Raw genomic sequence first — 15,119 nt, 5'->3', positions numbered from 1 at the left:
TTTTGTTGTTTTCGCAGATCCGTGTGAACAGGAATCGTTTTTTAAATTTAATGTTTAAAATATCTTAATATCTTCATGCCTTATCCTCGCATTTAGCCGATTAGAGCTTGGAAATAATATAGTCTACATTTTGCAATGATACATGCAATCAAGCCACTAAACCATTATTTTACAACTAAAATTTGGCCATTATAGCTCTAAAACATGTCTGTCTTCCATGGGAGCCACTCACCTTTTTGATAGTTTGTGGACGTGCATTCTGAAAAATATTTTTAGTGATTTGAGCTAAAGAGGCAAAATTTATTATAGCATCGTTGTCAAAGGTTATTGCTGATTTGAAATGTCACTGCAACAAAATTTTGACAAACAGTTTTGTAAAATGTAGTCTTTCCCATTCAAGTAGGAGGAATTGTACTTGAATGCCTGATGCTTACATGGAAATCAGCTGCGTGGAGTTAGGGAATTTCCTAATTTGATTACATACTTGGTACTGAAGTCGGTACTTTTGAGAACACTATGCATAAGTACATACTGTATAAGTGCATAGTGTATAGAGTGTCATTTGGGACACAAATTGTATGTTTGTGATTCACTAAAAGAACTAGCTCAAGAGTTATTTGTGAATTGGACTACAATGGTTGCGCTGTATGTTTGATTTGCTGAAAAGATTCAACTCATAAGAAGCATTTTTTTGTGAATTGGACTACAATGGTTGCGCTGTGTGTTTGATTTACTAAAAAGATCCGGCTCATAAGAGTCATTTGTTTTATTTTTTAATCATGCTGCACTGCACTGTATTTTTTTTTAATCCAATAAAATCATCAGCTAATAAGAGTCATCAGATTATCAAGTTGTATGTTTATTTTTGCCATGCAACCCATTGAAATGAAGATGCCGATTAATCGCAAAATCCGTGTTTTTACCCGGAGGTGTTCCCAAGGTGGGCTTTGACTGAAGACAAGCAAGTACTGTATATTTACTACATGGAATGACTTTGTTTTTTTTTACTTGTAATATCTTTTTTAGGGGGGATAATATAATACCCTTAAAACACATAAGTCCACAGATGTTTTCCCAAAATCGGTGCAGAAAATGCTAAACAATTCTCCAGATTCAATTTGTGCTCGATTACCACCTGATACCATCACGGTATGTTTTTGTAAGGGATGGTGCAATTTGCAAATGACCGTTGTAAAGAGCAAACATGCGTATTCCTTTATGTTGAGCACATGTAAAACTACAATATCTCAAGAAAGACCCCCAGGTTAAACAGAAGGATGTACACATGGCCCATTTTGATTGGTTAAATCCTCGTCTCCCTTGAGACACCGTTGCCAACCTTCTCCTGTTCTTGCTTTAAACACTCCTGTTATACAGCTGGCCTGTTAAAACGATTCCCTAGCTGCCTTCAATTTGGAGTACAGCAAAACGTGACAGAATCCAATGCGGCATATTGGAGTTTCCGACTCAGTGATGCAAACCGTGACAGCTCTTCTCAGATGATAAGGCAAGGTTTATTTAATTAGGACACATAACTGTTAGCTTATGACATGGATACGTACACAAAATGATATTGACACATTTAAAACTCACAACTGGGATAAATTAAACAAACAAAAAAAGAAAGAAAGAAAGAAAGAAACATCATGAACAATTGCTTCTGAATGCTACATGCTGAGGGCATACAAGACACAATGTACAACACAGAAAGACAAACAGGATAATGGTGGAAAAATGAGAATTTGGAAATCAAATATAAACTCCAGTCTCTATATTAAAATCCTCCAGATATTTTGCTACATTTTAATGGTTATGTGATATATGAGGGAAGGTATGGCAGCAAAGTCATTAAAAAAAAAAGAAAGCAAAGAAATCGGAGCAGGAAATCGATTTCTTTTCTCCTCAAAGGAAAGTGGTATTGTAAAATGAATGCACTATAGTAGCTGCCAAAGGAAAAAAAAATACATTTTTATAATCTTTTCCATTTGATCTGATGGGGCGTGGGGGTTTATTTCAGAATAGACACACAAAATGAGTCATTTATATTGAACACAATGTGAAAATCGCACCGAAACTCGAGCAAAATGAAGCTGTATAGCTGGAGATGAAAGAATGCACTCATGCAAAATGTAAATAACATAGTTAAACACCAAACCAGTGGAACCATGGAGACTGTAATTGAAATTTTACTCTTAACAGATCACCGGAACACCATCATCCAGATGGAAGGAGGGAAAACCCCTTGCGCTGCAGTTTAAATCTCACTTCCATATTTATCATGCAGGACGTGAGCTGAAACAAAAGCCCATCCTCTTTCCATCTGTATGACGAGAATGAAAGAATTTATGAAAGAATGAGGAATGAACTGACAGATGGAGATTTTTGCAGAAGTACAAGCCACACAACTCTGACTAACCTTAAATGCGAGTGCTTTAGCTGATCAGAGCCGATCCTATTTTTACATTCAGAATTCTGATTTTTTCTGTAAAGGGGTAAAAAAATCATTTACATTATAAAAAGAAAGAGATACAGATTATTTTAAATAAAATATAATATTCACCCGGGAGATGAACCAAGTTTCACCTAAGCCCTCTCTCATACACGGTGTCCTAACCAAATGTAAAGTTTCCAAGCATCATTTCAGTTGTCTCTCCACAGAGAAAGGGAAAATTCTGCGTAATAAGACATAATAACAACCAATCAGAACATATTTCATGTTTAAACCTGAAATGTGTCATTTTTATGTTAAAACTTAAAGGTTGAGTTCCCTAAAAACTGAAAGCTTTGCAGCTCTGTGGTGTTTTCAAAATATTGATCTGTTTGTTTGAACATCCTAACCTGCCCGACAACAGCAACACTGGTTCAGCCAATGAGGTGCGTTTTGGGGCGGGGCTGATGATTTGTCTCTGGGCGGAGTGTTTGGGAAACCTGTTTAAAAACAGTCAATTCAGTCTAGCGATGCAAAAATGACACACTTCAGCTTTAAAATATGCAGCTACATGGAGTGGGATTTTGCTTCATCATGGTTAGGACACAGTTTTAGGGGCCGTTCACACAGAATACGTTTTTGCATTCCACTGCGATGCTTTTCCATTGTGCACTAGACAGATGTGACTGACGCTTGCCGCGTACCCCTAACACCTTTTGCAGCGTCTCGCACATGATATGGTGATATAAAAACTTTACTCAATTTTCAGAGCTTGTGGGGTTTTTTTCATTCCATTGCCCTGCATCTCACCTTTTCAAATGCAAAAAAATGCATTCTGTGTGTATGGCCCCTTACAATGCAAATGATTTTGATGTATACACAGATGCTACATAAGAACCTTATGATTCACACATTTACCAACTAGACTGCGAATTTCCTGCATCCTTCACCTTTCTTTTCATCTTAGTCTCTTTTTTGTCAAAGTCAAATGTCAAAAAAAAATCCCCGACAAACAATCACTGCTTGATTACACTTGAAGTTGAAGAGCCATTGCTTCTTAAAAGGTGCAGAGGAATTTGACACAACTGTATTTGAAAATCGCTTATGAATAGAAATCACAGATTGATGCTATTTAATCAAATACACAAGGCCTCTTCTTAGACTCAAATAGGTGCATCTAGAGTCTAATTGTAATAGACTTCTCAGCTTCTCCTAACCAGAGGGAAAGTGAGACTTAAGGAGTGGATGGACAAGTTCCGCTCCAGCAGTGGCAGTTATACGCTGGTTCATCCACGAGCAGCTTCATATGGTGCAGCAACAGGGAGAAGCTCAACTCCACACCCTGTTGTCTTACATTGCTAGATCTTTAGCAGCTAAAGTAAAATGATCTTACAGTGTGAGTCCTAAAAACTCGCTTTAACATATTCTGATACAAGTCCTGCACCACCTGATAAAGGGTGCAGCAATATAGTACACTATTAGATAGCGAATGTTTAATCTGTACCGCTACACACTCGAGAGAGCTGTGTTGATAGACTAGATAAAGTCGATCCTGACATGGATCCTTAGTTAGAGTATTGACTTGAATGAAAATGAGACTGTGAGGGAAAGAAGTACAGTTTGTTTATGTCATACTCTTGTATACTAAAGCCCTGGGTATACTTTGTGTTTTTACGCATACGCCAGTGTCCGCGCAGCCTTGGAACGTATACTTCATTAGACGCATGCGCAGTTTTGAGAAATCTCTCATCACGAGTTACAACCAATGTAAACATCTTTGTATTCTTTCATGCTAGAGTTGTACAAATGAGGGTACTTTCTAACCTCTTCGCACAATCTCTCATCTATGTAGGCCTCCATTGTCACTGTAGCTTGCATGCGTTCCGTTTTGTTCTGTTTATGCAGTTTTTCTTTGACTGCCTTGTGAATCGACAGCCCCAGTGCACGGTTGCCACCTTGTGGATAAACTAAGTACTACAAAAAAATTAAATACGCATGTGCGACCTGAGCGTACAAGTACTCGCGGTTACAAAATCGGGCGGTGCTCGTAATCTTCTGATGACGAAATTCGTGTCATGCGCACTCTACATTGACCCTCGCGTACACGTAAAAGGGAACTATACTTTGGGCTTAAGGGTTGTTTAGCCAACAAAATACTGAAATGTCTTTCCACAAATTTCCAGTAGACAAAAAATAAAACTTAAATTAATTATATAACCATTTACGCTATCCTTCACAGCCTCTTTTTCGTTCATGCCACATTAAATATGCTGTCCAACTCTGACTGAAGTCTGTAGACACTGTATCATTTGGAATTGAATTGAGAATGTTTTTAAGTGTCATTTCTGAATTTGAATTTAAGTAAGAATTAAATGAATTTTAAATGAAAGACTTTAATTTTTAACAAAGGAACGTTTGTTGGGACAAACTATGAATGTTGGCTTGACAGCATTGTTTGAAACTAAGGCAATTATTTGCTCAATTTCTTTGAATTGCAATTTAGTAAATTCCTCTTTCTACTACTCCAAGTAAATTTCCAATTCTGTGGGACGTTACTAATTAATTTAAAATTCAAATTCAAACTCATGAATTGAAAGGATGCCAATTCTGATTTTTTTGCACAACCTTGTGCTTTATATGTAAATACCCCCCCCCCAAAAAAGGGTTAGTTCACCCAAAAATCACCAAAGTCACGTGAAAGATTCGTAAAGCTTCGAAGCTTCATGAAGCAGTGTTTTGAAATCGCTAGATATTGTTAAATAAAGTCGTTATTTTGTGTTTTTGGTCCACAAAAAGTATTCTTGTTGCTTCATAACATTAGTCACATGTACTGTTTTAAATACGTCTTTAGTAGCTTTCTGGGCATTTGAAAGTGTAAATTAACTTTCTGTCAATGCAGACCTCACTGAGCCAGCGGATTTTATGAAAAATATCTTAATTCGTGTTCCGAAGATGAACAAGTGAGTGATTAATGACAGAATTTTCATTTTTGGGTGAACTAACCCTTTAAGCATCTAGCTCCTATATTACAGATTTTCAAAATAAAATTTGCTAGATGCACAAGGTATTAAAATATCGCTGGCCATAGTCTTTATTTGGTCTCAGTGGGCTTTTGCCCTGACACAGAGACAGAGAGCGCTAAATCTACACCAGTGACATCTTAATGGACATCTGAGGGGAAAAAGACATTAGGACAAGCTGGTGTCTCAGTATCTTCCTGTGAATGAGAAATCAACCCTCCCAGTGGAACACGCTGTGGAAGTTGTGGGATAGCACTAGATGAGATTCTCTCTGGGGCGGAAGTTACAGAAGACGGATCGGATTTCTTTGGTTGTTGGGGCATCCAAAAATCTACCGTGCCAGAAAGATAACATTGGGGGGCGGCGGGGAGGGAAAAGTGATACATCTGGGGCGTGAATTACATAGTCCGTTGTGTACAGAGTCTTTTCAAAGCCCCGCTGGCCTGCATGCCTATCATGCCAGCCTGAATGAACTTCTGTTCCCAGCTGCCACCTGCCTGTTTCACCTGCAGACGCACATACACACCTGGCTGGGCTGGACACAACTGGCGGGGCGCCCGCGTTCTCCACCAGAACACAGCCAAGTCCAGCTCTCTCAACCAATCTATTTACAGATGTACACACACACTTACACTACATGTACACAGACTTTACACATACACAATACCCTCGGAAATGGAATTTACCATGAAAAATGCTCTTTTAACACATTTTGCACCAGTCAAAACAAAAAAAACAAAACAAAAAAAAACATATGAATGAAAAATATACATTGGGAAACCCTACAGAAGTCAAACTTCCAGTCTTTACATTCAAGAGGGGCGATTTGGGTCAACTCTGTGACCCATGCTGGGTGAGATTACATCGTGATAGCCACTTCGGTTTGGTTGTAGGCATGTTCGTTGTGCTCACCAAACAGTAAGACACTGAGCAAATCAAAGAGGAACTTTTTAATGAGGAATGCTCAACATCTGTTGGTTTGACGGGAGATCTCAAGAGGTCCATCCAATGGAGTGAGAGACAGAAATAAACAAAAATATTAAAAAAACACCCCGAATCAACAAAGTAGGGGTGGGTGGTCGAGTTCAAAATGCCATCATGCAATAAAGTAGCTGAAAGAGTCTCTTTCTCCACACATGCAAATAGTGGAGAAGTTATTTACATTCACGCCGGCAAACTTTCTTATTTTCCTCTCTCTTTTTTTTTGATTCATGCTACAAAATGCCAAAAAACCTGATATCAAAATGTCAAAAAAGCACAATCTTAAGTTTAAAAATCTCTTTGTACTTGTTTCATACATAAGAAACAAACTTTAAAGATAAAACGTTCTTTTTTTGTGTATTTTTTGAGTCCATGTGAAGTATGTGAGCATGTGCTTGTGTGTGCACGTGTTTTGTGTGTCGATCTCTGTGTGAGCGCAACTGTACATGGCAGTGACGAGCATCATAGTTAAAGTGTGGGAGCGTTCCTGCGAGTCCTCATTCTGTATTCTTTTTCTTTGTGTTTTCTTCACTCCAGAGAGGGTGAAAGAGCGTGAGCGCCGTAGCTCCCGTGGCTGGAGGGGCATCGGATCAGCGGCGGCCTTTGAAGGGCACTGGTGCCGGGCTTAGCGGGGCAGTGTGGCGCTGAGAGATGCTTTGATAAGCTGAAGAGGAGAGACAGGCAGAGAAAGTGAGATAGATTGGTGAAGAGACCCACAGGGCTGTCACTTCTGAGCAAAAAAGGCGATGGTCACTCCTGCCAAGCCCAACGCCGCCAATCCAAGCACTTTCGTTAGGTATGACAATGGGTGGAACATAGAGTCTCTCTGCTGACCGTACAACTCCACAAAGGCATCCTGAGAAAAAAAGAGAGGAAAAGAAAGCAGAATATTAGGAACAGACATAGGGCTGAAATGATTATAAACATGCTCAATTAGAAGTCACATTCTGCATTGCTCCACTGTAGTAGCGAAAATGCAAAAAAACATGGATAATAAATGCCAACAGCTAGACTGAAAAAATTGGGAACAATGGACTCTAGAATATTTCTGATTGGTCAACTGCAGCCTTTCGCAGTATAATATTTTGGAGGAATGACTGCTAAAACGTATAATTAACTGATGACACTGGCAACCAATTTCGTATGTATTTGGGTAATCTGGGACACTGTTGCACATTTGGCTTCTGAAATTTACTTTGATCACGTTTGCCAAGGTTAGCCTCCGGTAAGCCAACATTACCATGATTATCCTAATTTACCATATTCTAAGCAACAACGTTCAAACAGGAAGTTCCAAAGGTTTACCCAAGATAAACTAGATAGTGAAAGTGAAAGTGACGTAACATGTGGCCAAGTATGGTGTCCCATATTTGCAATGTGTGCTCTGCATTTCACCCATCCAAGTGCACACACCCGGTGCAATGGGCAGCCATTTTTTGTTGCGGCGCATTTTCAGTTGTGGGTAATCAGAGTGGAAGAGAGTGCTGTTCATTCACTCCCCCCACCTACATTTCCTGCCAGTACTGAGACTTGAACCCACGACCTTCAGGTCACAACTTTCTAACCATTAGGCTGCATTTATTTGATCAAATAATACAGTAAAAACAGTCTTCAGTACCACATGATCCTTTAGAAATCATTCTAATATGCTGATTTGGTGTTCAAGAATATTTTTTTTATCATTATCACAGTTGAAAACAGTTGTAATGCCTAATATTTGTGTGGAAACCATGATAATTAAAAAAAGACAGCATTTATCTAAAATATATTTTTTGTAACAATGTAAATGGTCACTTTTGATCAATTTAATGCATCCTGAATTAAACTAAAAAAAGTGCATCTTACTGACTCCAAACTTTCAAATATATGCCAACAGTAAGATATTAAAATATTGTAAATGAAATATATACATAAACAATAGATGTTTTGTTTGTGCATGTGTATATATTTAAATAAAATTACTGGGTAATCATTGGATTATCAGTTAGCAAATTAATCATTAGTTCCAGCCCTAATTCTGGCAGAAGACAAAGTGGCAACAAATCTAAAGCACACTAAAATAAGTCACACATTCAGTGTCTGATAGAAGGTCTGTAATGTGTAATGTGTCTAATTGCCATGTATAGGGAAATGATGTGTTTTCGCAGGGGGGTTTGAAATGAGCACAACCCTCCTCTTCAACAGACACTCCACATCTGTGTAGCCAAATTCCTCCGGGACACCGTCCAGCCCAGAGAGAGAAACCCGTTGAAAGATAGAGAGAAAGAGGGGGCAGGCACAAAGAAGAAGACAGCTCAAATCCATAACATTGAGCTCGGCTCCCTGTGAGCCCACTCACAGAGGAAGAGAAGGAGGAAATAGGGAAATAAAGGAAGAAGAGCGTATAAGACAGGGTCTCTGTGCCAGGGCTTCCACTGTCTCATCACTCCTACGCACGGCCGTGTCTGCTGTTTCCTTTTCCAGCCAGACTCGCTGCAGACTAACTATAAAGCGTCTTTCACGCATTTGGATAGCTGAAATCCAACATTCAAACATAAATACTTATCTGCATTTGGCACAAGGAAATGACAGAGTTCATCCCCCTCCTGTTTACAGGGCCATTTGTAAGGAAATAATTAGGTTCTTTCCCCCAGAGCAGACAGTGTAAATGAATAGCGTACAGATAAAATGAGGGACAGCCCCCTTCGAAAGAAACTTCCAGGAGAATTCAAAGCCGCAGGTCATGAATGCGACAAAACATTGCTGATGCAATCAAATGATACCATCGATTTCTCTCGATCTTTAGGCTGTTGGCAAAGCTGCGTGAGCTATTGGCCCCCTGTGTAAACAAGTAGGTGTTTGTGAACGTGTGAATGTGTGTTTGCATTTACGTGTATGTAGGTGTGAGTGTGCCTCAGTTGGTGTTTTTGGGTTTAATCACAAGACCCCCAGCAGTATCCACCCATGCACTCCTGTTTGAAACCCTCTGTGTGTGTTTGTGAGGAATGTGAGCGAGAAAATGTGTGCTAAAGCTACGGTTGGGAACCGAGTTTCTGAACAAAGTATGAAAACAAAGTCAACTGTTCATTATAAAAATAACTAAAACAATGATCGTGTTCACTGAATGTAATGAATCTTACTGAAACATACTGTGTGGTCTGATTCTCAAGCAAATGACTCTTATGAGCCAGTTTGTTTTAGGCTCTGTTTACAGCTGGTATTAAGATGCGGTTTAATTGATCGGATCACAGGTGGATGACACTAAATACAGGTGCAAACCGTTTTGAGCTTGTCCACTTTCAATTACTTCCAGAGGTAGTCGAAAACGCATTTGACCGGATTGCGTTCATGGTGTAGACGCTCATGTGGTCGAAAGTGTTCAAATAGCCGCTAAAGGCCGCCTACTCTCCACCTACTGACACAATAAACATTATGGGAAGCGCGCTAGCCAGACGGGATTTAAACTTTGCCGGCTGAAGCCTTAAGTTTGGTTTGAAGACAAAAAATGTACTAAGCACAATGTTCTCTAAACATTTCTGTTTTCTAACATGCAATCTAACATGCAACACGTGTTCAGCGTGGTCTCACGGCTTTCAGAGCAGAAAAGAAAGCTGATGCTTTCTGTATGTTTTCCCGTTCATATGGAAATTGCGCATGGTTATTTCACCTATTTAATCAAAACTTCTGAAGAAGCCCATACATTTACCCGCCCATAAACCCTCCCCTCGAAGAAATCAGGACAGAAGTGGTTGAAAGTGGACAAAAGATATGGACTAAAACACCAGGTGTAGACAGGTATGTGTCTCTCTCGTCCACTTGTGATCCGATCAACCAAAACGCATCTTAATACCAGGTGTAAACAGGATCTAAAACGTTTTGAGCTTGTCCACTTTCGTTTTGACCACTTACAGAGGTAGTCAAAAACGCATTCGACCAGATTGCTTTCATAGCTCATGATTTCTAACACACACTCAGTGTTCGGCATGGCTCTTCATATGTAAATTGTGCGAGATTATTTTTTTCATTAGATTGAAAGATCAGAAAAAACCCATACATACAGCCTCCCCATGAAGAAATCAGGACAAAAGTGGTTGAAAGTGGACAAAAGAGATTTAAACGTGTAATGTGTCTTCTTCTTCTACTTGTGATCCGATCGACCAAAACGCATCTTAATACCGTGTGTAAACAGGGCCAAATACACATAGCTTGATCGATGTAGTCTGATTCCCAAACAAATGACTCTTACGAGATGATCATATTAGTGAATTAAACACCTATAGCTTGTCCTGTGTAGTATGATTCCAGCTAAGAGCCATTGGTTCATTTTAGTTAATCAGGTTAGTCACGTTTTGTTACATATCTGGTCCATTTAAGTCTGAAATCATTTGGCAACAGACTGCTGAGTGCAATCAATACAATAAGAATTGCATGCCTATTTCCAAATGTTTCTTCTCAAAAACACTGAAAAAAATCTTTAATGGAACTGTTAAGAAACCAAAATCGTTAAGAGGAATCGGAACCAGAATTGTAAAATTCCTTTTGATTCCCATTCTCAGCTGAAACATGAGTGTGTATATCTCCTCTCATTCTTGATCTCCAGATCCCCATGCAGTGCGCAGTTCCCTACTCAATAAGTAAAGCAGTGGTTTTATTGTGGCTGACAGCGGTGCGTGATCATCCTGCAGGCGCTGCTTGGGCCCGGGCTGGCCCAGCGAGGGGGCCGCCCTATGCCCAACTGTTTGAATTACATTATTCTGTGTTTCATGGGCAAGATAACTACAGTCGAAAAGTGAAAGAGAGAAAGCAGTGCAACACGGCCTATGTGAATTTCCAGCACATGCTGAGACACCGAGCATTTGAATTCAGAAACATCAGATAAAACTGGCCGTGACTTGACAGGTATACAGGGAGAGAGAAAGACATGGTGAGCAGCTTTCTCAGGCCTTTACATTTAAAATATGCTGATGCAACACAAAGCACTAACTCTGTAAAAGTCCATTGATCTGAGTTATGAAACGAATTTGTCCAATTTAATTTTAGTTAGTGTGTAATGTTGCTGTTTGAGCATAAATAACGTCTGCAAAGTTACGACGCTCAAAGTTCAATGCAAAGGGAGATATTTTCTTTTAAAGAATTCTCTGTTTAAGGACTACAACAAACGGCTGGTAGGGGCTTCTTCCCGGGTTAGTGACATCACTAACCCTAAAATTTACAAAAACCCTGCCCCTGAGAACACGCAACAAAGGGGATGAGGCCATGTTGAGCAGCTTTAGAGAAGAGGAAGAGTTGTTGTAGTAGAGTGTTGTTACCATGCCATCATTTTACGCTGGACTGCTTCACAAACAAGGGTCAATTCAACTCTGGATTTGCACAAAAGATTAACATGACGGCACATGCTAGTCAATGAGTTGCATCAACTCCACAGCAACTACATAAATTTATCCACTAACCATTCAGAAATGTCTAGTTGCATTCTAGAAGTTGTAACTTCTTCCTGAGTCTCTCCATCAGTGTCCGACACCGGTTTGAACAATGTAAGGCTGAACACCGTTACTGACAATCATTATTTTGGCTGCGTGAGATTCTCCAGCTTTGTTGTTGTTGAGCAACCAAAGCGCGAGCTGTTAAAGCTCCGCCCTCTTCTGGAAAGCGGCCGGAAGCAGCAGCTCATTTGCATTTAAAGGGACACACACAAAAAGGGTGTGTTTTTGCTCACACCCAAATAGGGGCAAACTTGACAAGCTATAATAAATGATCTCTGGGGTATTTTGAGCTGAAACTTCACAGACACATTCTGGGGACACCAGAGACTTTTATTGCATCTTGTAAAAGGGACATTATAGGACCCCTTTAAAGTGAAATGCACAATGCTTTCCATTTCTAGTGCACACTACCATTAAAAAGTTTAGGGTCAGTAAGATTTTTGTAAAGAATTTAATACTTTTATTCAGAAAAATGCATTAAATTGATCAAAATTTACAGAAAACACAGTAAAGTATAATATAACAAAAAGATTTCTATTTCAAATAAATTTTGTTTTTTTTGATTATGTATAATCAATGTATAATCGATTTTGATATGTTGATATGTTTGCACATCCCTAGTACAAAATAACCAAACAACAGCCAAACAATACAATGTGAAGAGACATGAGGAGGAGGAGAAAGGTGGAATCAAACTTGGGTTTGGACCAAGCAATCAAACCTGATGCCATCTGCTTCTACAAGGGAGGTACAGAACTGCAGGTGTGCACATCCTCTAACAACAAGCAATCTGTGCAAATCCCAAATCCCATTCCAAAAAAGATCAATCTGCAATGATCTAATGGCTGGAGGAGAAGTGACTTTTGTCCCTTGCTGCACTGAGGTCACGGTTTATTCCACTTTTGTAGCGAGTTAAGTATATTTAACCATGACACAAAAACCCGGCTCAACATTTGTTTGCACCACTAACAATGGCTGCCAGCCTTATTATCAGGAGAAAAGCTCCTCACTATCTCTCAAGACATTTCCGCTGCTCTCTCTTTGTATTTATCTATCTATCTTATCCACCTCTCTCTCTTTTTTTTTCTGTTTCTGTCTGTCTGTCTGTGCAGGCTATAAGAGCACCTGGCACAGAGCAACGACGAGAGGAAAAGAAGGAGGGAGGGAGGGATGGAGGTGACAGATATGACTAAAAGAGGGCTGTAACAATAGCACAAAATGAGCTCACAATACATCCTAATAAGAGCCACAGGAATTAGTGCCAGTGGAGATGTCAAACCCAGGCAGCCTGCTTGGGATGAGATGTCATCGCGGGAATGTCTGGCTGCTGCCGATGTGATGAGGGCATAAACGAGAGCCCCGGCTGCCCCATCAGCGGTGGAGGTGACAGGACCAAGCTGGGAGGTGTTGACGACCACGTGTCCACATCCCTGTTTGCTCTCGTTTTTTCTCCCGCATTGGTAAACATCCTCATTAGGGGAGCTTCCGCCCTGTGTTTGAACAGACTCTTTCTGTTTGCCTAAGGCCTTTGTTAATGGCCTCCAAAAAGCAGCCCCTTATACACATAGGTACAGGCAGACGTGAGCAGATGCGAAGTGATTATCGCTGTTGTATTCTAACTCGGTAATCATACGATCAAAGTGCAGCAAATGCACGAACGATGTCCAACGGCTCACAGCTACAAACGGGCTGTGAAATGCAGTATTTGCTCTGAGTCCGCCTCTTCCTCCATCTCTATTTCTGTGCTTCCTGTGGAGTGTCGGTCAGACGCAACAGTGTCTTGGCACTCTGTTTAAACCAAAGCACCTTAGTGGCCCCTAATGCCATCGGAAAGGCACTACGCGTTGGGTGCCAACGGTCTAACAGAACCCTGCAGGACTTCCTGTGGTGGAGGAGGTTTGGAGTAGCGTGTTGCAATTTTAGGATGGAAATGAAAGTCGGTTAATGAGATAAAAACATGGACAAAGAGGCCTGTCAGGACTCGACAGTGCAAGCGTTTCACTCGGATTTGCAACTAAAAAGATGTGTGTGAACTGTAAAATGTATTTTGGAGCATGTGTGCAAATAAATATGTCATCAGTTTTATGAAATTTAAGGTCATAAAAATTTTAAATGTCTTAAATGGTATAACAAACATAATTATAATTTTAAGAAGTCTTATATTTGCAGATGGAAAAACAGGAATCGCATGTCATTATTAAACTTCGAAAGCCTATGATTAAAATTAAATAAATATGAGTGCTGCATGTTTCAAAGTACTGTAGCAGTGCAGCACTGTTGCGCATTCTAGCAGTTTACAATCAGTGAATGAATACAGTGTATTTATGCCAATAGATCGCTTATAATCTACTGTTGATGAATTATAACAATGTTTACTTTATGGTGTTTATATTATAATATTTTGAAGATGGTTGTAAGAGTGCACATTTAAAATCCCTGATCTTTTTGAAAGACTAGGTGTCATGAGAAATCGAGTCCCCCCCCCAAGAAATCAGGTCTCCTTTAGGACGCAGGCGGTGATGAATGATCAAAAGTTGTTTTCGTGACTTCTTGACTAATTAATTATTTCACTCTTTCACTTAAAAAACAGTAAGAATGAGAAATGCTGATTTCACAACCTATAGCTAAAGGAGACCCAATTCCTGGGGGACTCGATTTCTCACCACAGCGGCATTAGTAAAACAGACATTTCAATATAAGTGTCTTTGTGTATTTCAGCTTGTTTATAATTAAAAGTCCCACATTATGCATACAGTTTTTTTGTTGGTATTTTGGTTATCTTGCATTTAACGTAAACTCTTGTAGCTTTTGTCTGGCCTGCCAAAGGAAGGAAAGACTAAGAACATTTAACACATATTATTCAATATATAGATTTTTACTAGTATTGGCAAATAAAAAAGCTAGTGCACTTTTTGTATTCTAATAAATTAAATAAACTTGCTTGTAAATATCTCCTCATATCCCTTTATTAAGAGACTTTCATTGCATCCCTAAAATTTTTTAGTGTGCTCCTAAATTTTTCACTGGGAAAAAAGTGTCAAGACTTCCTAGCTGGATGCATGAATGGAGGTTTGCAGACGGACAGCGTTTACAGCCTTGTATGGCAATCACCAGTTGCTCAGGACTAAGTTCCGCGTCAAGTGCGGCGGTGTCATCACATCCTCAGATTGAGCATGAAGCCAAGAGATGAGCTAATGCAGAAACAGCTGACCCTCTTCACCTTGAAGA

At 39.7% G+C, this 15,119-nt stretch overlaps 1 protein-coding gene across 14 annotated transcripts in view; it reads right to left on the bottom strand.

The window, feature by feature from the left end:
• Positions 1 to 1,492: 1,492 nt before the first annotated feature.
• bcl2a (BCL2 apoptosis regulator a) overlaps positions 1,493 to 15,119 on the bottom strand; it is a 60,041-nt gene continuing 46,414 nt past the window's right edge. For 2 of the 14 annotated variants that reach the window (XM_051881803.1, XM_051881806.1), the window contains one exon: positions 1,493 to 7,285. In XM_051881803.1, the coding sequence (XP_051737763.1) occupies positions 7,154 to 7,285 (132 nt within the window). In that variant the 3' untranslated portion in view covers positions 1,493 to 7,153. The other 12 variants (XR_007927839.1, XR_007927835.1, XR_007927840.1 and 9 more) reach the window with 12 other exon arrangements.

This window comes from Ctenopharyngodon idella, chromosome 23, assembly GCF_019924925.1.
Source record: "Ctenopharyngodon idella isolate HZGC_01 chromosome 23, HZGC01, whole genome shotgun sequence".
In the NCBI taxonomy this organism is placed as follows: Eukaryota; Metazoa; Chordata; class Actinopteri; order Cypriniformes; family Xenocyprididae; genus Ctenopharyngodon; species Ctenopharyngodon idella.
The sequence above is the reverse complement of the archived record's forward strand: the minus strand, read 5'-3'. Positions and strand labels throughout refer to the sequence as shown.